The sequence below is a fragment of the Fukomys damarensis genome, unplaced genomic scaffold, assembly GCF_012274545.1.
Source record: "Fukomys damarensis isolate Sample0158 unplaced genomic scaffold, DMR_v1.0_HiC HiC_scaffold_36, whole genome shotgun sequence".
NCBI classification, from domain to species: Eukaryota; Metazoa; Chordata; class Mammalia; order Rodentia; family Bathyergidae; genus Fukomys; species Fukomys damarensis.
This window is the reverse complement of record NW_022900948.1, coordinates 42,644,859-42,653,017: the sequence shown is the minus strand read 5'-3', so window position 1 is coordinate 42,653,017 and position 8,159 is coordinate 42,644,859. Positions and strand designations below refer to the sequence as shown.

General features: G+C 52.3%; 1 protein-coding gene across 1 annotated transcript in view; it reads right to left on the bottom strand.

Moving 5' to 3' along the window:
- Positions 1-3,332: 3,332 nt before the first annotated feature.
- The window catches only part of Cdk9 (cyclin dependent kinase 9), a gene marked incomplete at its 5' end in the record, with an annotated part of 5,264 nt that continues 437 nt past the window's right edge, over positions 3,333-8,159 (bottom strand). Inside the window, 6 exons of the mRNA XM_010613611.2 lie at positions 3,333-4,182; positions 5,227-5,375; positions 5,532-5,703; positions 5,790-5,956; positions 6,204-6,294; positions 8,003-8,084. Coding sequence (XP_010611913.1) covers positions 3,817-4,182; positions 5,227-5,375; positions 5,532-5,703; positions 5,790-5,956; positions 6,204-6,294; positions 8,003-8,084 — 1,027 coding nt within the window. The remainder of the gene's footprint in view (positions 4,183-5,226; positions 5,376-5,531; positions 5,704-5,789; positions 5,957-6,203; positions 6,295-8,002; positions 8,085-8,159) is intronic.

The window sequence follows — 8,159 nt, the reverse complement described above, 5'->3', positions numbered from 1 at the left end:
AAGATTCCTCTGGTAGGGCATGGTAGCCTACACCTATAATCCCAGCCTTCTGGAGAGGCTGAGACAGGAGATCACTGGGTTTGAGGGCAAGGTGGGTTACATAATGAGTTCAAGGCCAGCCTGACCTAGACAGTGAGACTCAAAAATAGACATAGGCTGGGGATTTAGCTCAGTGGTGCCACCACCTGCCTTGCAAGCGCAAGGACCCAAGTTCAATCCCCAGTACCAAAATAATAAAAAAACAAAAAAAGAAAACCGGATACAGGACACAGTCTCCAGCTTGCAGGGCAGGAAAACTTCCAAAACACATAGAAATGTACTGCGTAAACACCTTCCTGTGTCCCAGCCTGTCACCTGTCTGGCCTTCCTGGGCTCAGCTTGCTGTGCCAGACTCATGTGCTGGGCATAGTCAGGGGCTCAGACCCTGCAGGACCCTGGGGCCCTACGCCAGAAGCTTTTATTCTGAGCCCTGCTCCCTCCACAGAAGGGAACGTAGGCCTCCTCACACCAGTGTTTGGGGCTGATAAGTCCCATCCCCTCCCTAAGGGCCTGGGGAAGAAGGGGTCAGGTGAACTAGGAGCCAGTGGCTCCCGGTTTAGGACTTGCTTTGGTTGTTTTAATACAGTGTAGCCAGGGGCAATGGCACATAACTGTGATCCCAACTGCTCCGGAGGCTGAGGCAGGATGATCACAAGTTCGAGGGAAGCCTCCACAACTTAAGCTACTGTTTCAAAATAAAATATAAAGTGGGGTGCAGGGATTTAGCTCAGTGGCTCCTCCCCTGCCTCACAAGCACAAGGTCCTGAGTTCCATCCCTGGTATCAAAATAAATGGGGTGGTGGTGGCTGGGGGGGCGGTTTAGTGCAAAAGCTCTGGGTTTTAATCCCTGTACTGTAAACACACACACACACACACACACACACACACACACACACACACACACACGGTTTTGGGGGAAGAAGCAAAAGGGACATAGAAGGAATTAAGATTGCTACATACGTGTACCAAATCCCCAAGGATTGTTCTTTTTTTTGTTTTGTTTTTTTTTTTTTGGCTTTTTCAGATAGAATATCGCTTATAAGGCGGGCCTTGAACTCAACTTTATTTTTGACACAGGTTTGCACTTTGTAGCTCAGGCTGTACTCAAATTTGCATTGGTACTCCTGCCTCGGCCTCCTAAATGCTGGGATTACAGGTGTGCGCAATAGCTGGCTCCCCAGGGAATGTAATCATTATTTACTGGGAGTGTACTAATAAAGATAAAATATGGGGGCCTGGGATTTAGCTCAGTGGCAGTACACCTGCCTTGCAAGCACAAGGTCAGGAGTTTGGTACCAAAAGATAAAGTAAAATAAGGTTGGGCCGGGGATGTAGCTCAGTGGTGCCGTCAATTGCTCCAAAGCATAAGGTCCCAAGTTTGAACCCGGGTAACAAAAACGAAAAAACAAGTTGTGAAGAATGAATGGGATACTGGATTCTCATTGTTCAATCACTCCTAAAAAGTTTGTGTTAAGTGGAATAACTAAGGGGTCAAGAATACAAAACCCGGCTGTGTAGCTCTGCATACCATGGACCCAAGCCCTGGGTTTCACCCTCAGCGCCGCAAAAGAAAAAAAGAAAAGCTAGGCTATTGGTGTGATGACGCACAACTATAATCCCAGCACTCTGAGGCTGAAGGACCCTAAAACCCAGTCCAGCCTGGGCACCAGACCCTGCCTCAAAATTTAAAAAAGGGCTGGAATTGTTGCTCAGTGTGAAAGACCTGGGTTCAACCCCCCAGTACCACAAAATAATAAAGCAAAACCATTTTTAGGCCTCTTCCTTCCTTCAGAGAAGAAAACATTTTGAAGAACCGGCCAGTCCCCAGTTTTCCCTCAAGCTAACACTCAAAACCTTCGCGCCCCTCATCATGGATTCCCAGCCACAGTGGGCCGAAGCATCCTCTCCAAATTCTTAGTGCCAGAACCCGGGGTGGCCTCCTGCGGGAGGGTCTCTGCAGAGGCCGCTTGGTGGACCAGGTAATGGCTGAGGCGGGTAGGCTCTGAACCAGTGACTGCGTCACACGTGCGCCATGTCCCCGTGAAGGCAGAGGCGGTCTCCACGGGCTGAGCGCCTCCAGGACTGAAGCAACACATCGTCAGGCCAGCTCGTTTGTGACACTTTTTTTTTTTTTTCTTTTTCTTTTTTAGACCGGATCTCACTATGGAGCCCAGGCTGGCCTCAAACTTGTGGCTGGGATCACGGGCGTGCACCACCACTCCGGGCATGTCTGTGCTTTGTTAGCGCAGTTCCATGAAGTCACAGGAACTGTACCAAGAACACACTGCTCTTCACAGGGTCCCCGCTGAGCCCCGTGAATCCACCTTCCCACCATCTCTGTGCAGCCAGGCGGCCTTTCCACTCCTCTGGTCACTTCCTCCACTCGGCAGCCTACGTGACCTTTCCAAGTCACAATCTGTCATTCCAGCGAGTGAACGCTCCAGGCCAACTGTCAGGGCGTCTGTCAGCCTCAGCACACGGGAGCCATCGGGGTAGTCACAGCTCACAGCAGACCCTGGAGGCTTCGCTCATCGGGGAACTAAGACACCCTTTCTCAGACACCCAGAGGTCAAGGGGCACCACAGCACCCCCCCTCTGGAATGCATGTGTCCTGCAAGGTGGGACCAGGTGTTGCAGCTCGTGTCGATGCCCCCCTAAGGCCCCACACAGTCACAGGTGCGAGTGTCAAAGGTGGCTGGATTGTGGACTAAGGGTGTCCCACCCTGGGTGTTGGTGGCACTGAACGTCAACCTTGCTGTTTCCTTGCCAGAGACTTTTCTCCTCAGCCAGGCCGCCCTGCCTTGGAGCCAGCCAACTATGGACTGATAACCTCTACAAACTGTCAGCCAAAGAAACCTTTCCCCCTGTAACTTGTGGGTATTGGTATTTTTGTCTCAACAAGAGAAAAGTAACTAAGACATCAGGGGGTTTAAAAAAAAAAAAAAAAAAAAAAAGGAGGCACAGGGCCAGGTGTGGCGGTGCCTATCTGTATTCCCAGCACTCGAGCGGGTGAGACAGGTGCACGTTTGAGGCCAGCCTGGGATACACAGAGAGTTCAAGCCCAGCCTACACTACAAAGCAAGACGCAGTCTCCAAATCCGGAAGAAAAAGAAAGAAGAAAGCATCAAGACCCCTGGTGACTTCACACACCAGTTAACTGCTGGCTACAAACTAAGAGATGGAGGTCTGAACTCAGAAAACACAGCACTGGGCTGGGGATTTAGCTCAGTGGTTCCGCCATCTGCCTTGCAAGTGCAGAGACCCAAGTTCAATCTCTGGTACCAAAAAAAGAAAAAAGAAAACACAGCACTTACTGCAAAAGAAAAAAAAGGTCAACTTTTAATTATAACTGATCAAACTTCATCCAGGAATGTCTCTGAACTGAGGCAAAAAACACGATAAAATTCTCCTACCGAAGAAACCAAGAGTCCTAGTTGGCCCTGGCGCTACTCCCAAGGCCGGCGAGGGGCCTGTCCCCTCCTCCAGTCACGCCAGGCTCTGTGGAAGTCAATTCTCAGTGAACCTCTCCGGCCTCACTTCCTGTCCTAAGGTGACTGGAGACCCTCTGGGCACATCCGGAAACCCAGAACGGGGTGCAGTACCCCTGTGCCACCCCAGCCTTCAGCCGGCCACTTCAGTCTGCTTGGCCAGTGGCTTCAGATGGCCAGGCAGGGATTAAATAAAACGTGGTAAAGAACAGAAGTGCCGTACGTTGTCCACAATGCGAGTCACGCAAGCAGAGGTGAAAGGACGGCACTAAAGACGGCAGCCCGGCCGTCAGAAGACGCGCTCAAACTCCGTCTGGTTGGTGGTAGCCGGGTTGCGGCTCTGGTTGGTAGTCTGCTGGGTGATCTGGCTGCCCTTCCGGCGTGGCGGCGCCAGGTACTCGAACATGGACGTCAGGTGGGTGGACAGCATGCCCTTGAGGTCCGAGGGCATGGGGTCGGACCAGAAGAAGTCGTGGTTGAGGGCATCGTCACTGTCGATGCGCTGTGCAGGGTCCAGGACCAGCAGCTTGTCGATGAGGTCCAGGGCATACGGGTCGCGCACGTAGGCCTTCAGCCTGTCTTTCACCTTCCGCTTCTGGCCCTTGACCAGGTCCAGCTTCTCAAACAGCTCGTACTTGTCCACGTTGGGCCACACCTAGGAGGGAGGCATTGACAGGACGGAGTTCGCTCACCTGCTGCTCCCAGACCCCTCCGCGGGGAGGGAAGCGGTGGGCACAGACGCGGCACACACCAGTGCCAGTCCTTTCACCACCTCCGTCGCCCATGCCAATCAACCCTGACACAAGCACATGCTCTCTTTTCGGTAATCCTGGGGATCAAAGCCAGGGCCTTCCCACTGAGCTACATCGCGAGTTTTTATTTCATTTTGAAACATATCTTGGTATGTCATTAAGCTGCCTGGGATAGGATAGAACTTGCAATCCTCGTCAGCCTCCTACAGTGGTGAGACAGATGCGCACCACCAAGCATATTTGTTTTTGTTTTTGATTTTTTGGCTTGAGACAGGGTCTTGCCATGTAGCTGAGACTGACCTGGAACTCACTATGGAGCCTAGGCTGTTCTCGAACTCAAAGCGATCCTCCTGCTTCAGCCTCCCGAGTGCTGGGATGACAGGCGTGGGCCACCATGCCCAGCCAAGCGTATCTGCTTTATAGAAAAGAAACCTAGGTGGTGTGGTAGCGCACCCCTATATTCCCAGCACTGGGAGGCTGAAGCAGGAGGACGGCGAGGAGCTTGAAGCCAGCCTGGACTACATAGTGAGTTTAAAGCCAACCTGAGGCCAGGCATGATGGTGCACACCTGTAATCCTAGCACTCAGAGGCTGAGGCAGGAGGATCGTTGTGAGTGAGACCAGCATGGACTACACAGTGGGTTCCAGGGCAGTCTCAACCACATACTAAGACCTGTCTCAAAAACAAACAAACAAACAAACAAACAAAGCCAACCTGAACTACACAGCAAGACCCTGTCCTGAAAAACACCCAAAACAGGAAAGCAGAGAAATCTAGCACTGATTTAAATCCTCTGCCACAGGGCCACAAAGCTATCTGATGTCAGGCTGAGACTCAGACACAGCCCAGGAGGCTCCAGAGCCCAGTGAGAGAGGCTCTGCTCTCCTGCATGCCATGCCCCACCCTGCTGCCCTGCAGCCCCGGGCCCCCTCAGCCTAGCCACGCACCTCAGGGGTGATAGAGCCGCAGAGCTGGCTGATGAGGGCGAGCTGGTGCTGCTCCGTGTTGCCCTGCATGATGGGGCTGCGGGTCCACATCTCAGCCATGATGCACCCTGCGCCCCACAGGTCAATGGGCGGACCGTAGTCCCGCTCCCCTGGGAAGAAGAGCGCACCGGGAGGGCCCCTTGAGCCAGGCGGCCTCCAGAGACGAGGTGCCCTGGGGCCAGAGGCCTAAGAAGCCCTGGCAGTGAGAGGCTGCGGCCAGGTAGATGCCTGGCCCCTGCCCCCCTCTGCCAGCTCGGGATCCTCACCGAGCAGCAGCTCCGGGGGCCGGTACCAGAGCGTCACCACACGGTTGGTGTAGCGGTTGGGCTGGCTGTTCTTGGCCAGGCTGAAGGCCCGGGCCAGCCCAAAGTCGGCCAGCTTCAGGACCCCGTCCCGAGTGATGAGCACATTGGCGGCCTTCATGTCCCTGTGCAGGATCTGCAGGGAACGGACGGAGGGCTCAGCCGGGCCCCAAGGGTCCTCAGCCGCACCGGCTCGGCCACAGCCCGGGCCCCGCTCCCCACCTTGTTCCTATGGATGTAGTAGAGGCCGTTGAGCAGCATCTGCATCACCCTCTTGATCTCAGACAGTGTGAACTTGACTAAGACGTTGCTGAGCAGCCCAGCGAGGTCGTGCTCGCAGAAGTCGAACACCAAGTATATGCTGCCCTTACAGCGGTTATACGGGGAGGCTGAGGCACAGAGGGCAGGATGGAGTCAAAACTAAGCCCACCACCAGCTCCCACCCCCAGCCTGCGGACACCTGTGGCCTCTACAGCACCCATGGGTGCAACTGCTTCACCGGTGGGCACCAGGGCAGGTGGGGAAGCAGTGGGAGAGGCAGAGTCAGCAGGAGGCAATTTAAGAGCTTCCAGCTTGAGTTTTGTGTAGGGTCGGCTGGCTGAAGCCTCATTGTCTCACACGATCACAGCAACTCACCTTTGGTTCGACAAATCTCAATCAAGTTGACCACATTCTCGTGCTTGAGAAGCTGGAGGATCTTGATTTCCCGCAAGGCTGTGATGGGGAACTGGGAGGAGAAAGAGAGAAAACTGTCAAAAGTGAGAGAGCTACACACCCAAACTGCCCCCATGTCCACACTGAGGGACCCCGGTCAGGGGGCAGAGGGTGATGTGCTCTGACATCAGCTGTCTCAGATGCCCAACCTACAAAGTGGGCGTGATAGTAGCACACATGCCTCAAGGAGCTGGTTTGAGATAATGAACTGAAACAGGCATAAACACTTAACTAAATGTTAGTAAACTATAAAATTTTAAACTTAAATTTAAATTTTTAGGGCCAGGGATTTAACTCAGTGGCCCATGCCTGCTTTTGCAAGCACAAGGTCCTGAGTTCGATCCCCAGTACCAAGAAAAACAAAACAAAACAAAACAAAACAAAAAAACACCAAAAAGCCCCCCAATTTAAATTAAATTTAAATTTTAAAAATTTGGGGTTTTGCTATGTAGTCCAGGCTGGACTTGAACTGATGGTGATCCCCCTGCCTCAGCCTTCCAAGCCCAATGGCTGTTTTTCAAGATTTAAGAAATCAGGCCGGACATGGTGGCGCACGCCTGTAATCCCAACACTCAAGAGGCTGAGGCAGGAGGACCGCTGTGAGTTCAAGACCAGCCTGAGCTACATAGTGAGTTCCAAGTCAGTCTCAACTACATAGTGAGACCCTGTCTCAAAAAAACAAAAACAAAAAAACAGAAAACAAAACAAAAAAAATCTGTGGGGAGTGGTGGTGCACACCTGTAATTCCAGCACTAGGGAGGCTGAGACAGGAGGATGGTCACAAGTTTGAGGTCAGCCTGAACCAAAAAGAGACCCTGTCTCAAAAAACAAAACAAAAGATTATAAGAAACTCCCTGCAGGGTATGGTGGCACATGACAATTATCCCCTAGCACGAGGGAGGGGTGAGGCTGGAGAACATAAATTCAAGGCCAGCATGAGCTACACAGTGAATTCAAGGCCAATTCCAACTCCACAATGAGTACAAAGCCAGTCTGGATTACACAGTGAGATCCTGTCTCAGAAACAAAATAAAGATTAAAAAATTTTCTTGCTGAGAAGTAGGCCTCTAGGAAGATAGACTAAAACTAAGAAGGGGTGAGGAGAGAAACCACGCCTTTTTGATACATTTCCCAAGTTCCAGTGACTTTTAAAAAACTACATGCCCAGGCAGGGGATTTAGCTCAGTGGTTCCACTGCCTGCCTTGCAAGCGCAAGGTCCGAATTCACCCTAGTACCCCGCCAAAAAACACAACTATATGCCTTGCTAGGTTCCGTAGTGCACTCCTACAATCCCAGTACTCAAGAGGCTGAGACAGGGGGATCACCCTGAGTTCAAGGCTAGCCTGGGCTACAAGGTGGGTTCATGACCAAACCCTATCTAAAAAGAAAAAAAAGAAGAAAACAAACAGCTAACTATATGTTAGTGCTTTCCTTTCACATTAAAAAAGTTAAACTCTAAGGTAAAGCTATTTAAAGGTTGCTCAATGCCCACAAGCCAAGAGCCCTCCATGCAAGCATCCCCGTAGCTCCTGGGCCTCCCCGTAGTTGCCTCACACTGAAACGTCAAATGCCTTACAACAATCGAGCTTGAATTTTGGAGACCCCTGTAATATAGACATCTCCAAGCTACCAGATACAAACTGAACCTCAACGTGAAACTCCTAGAAACAATGGGCGAAAACCCAGGCTAGGGCAGCGGGCGCCCGGGACCCATACTCACCCCCTCCTTCTCGTTCTCCATCAGCACTTTCTTCAATGCCACCTTCTGGCCGGTCTTGCGGTGCTTGGCCTTAAACACCTCCCTGCAGACGAAGAAGGAGCGCCCGGGGAGCTCAGCGGCGATTCCGCAGGGCCCGCCCCTCCCCCAAAGCGGGGGG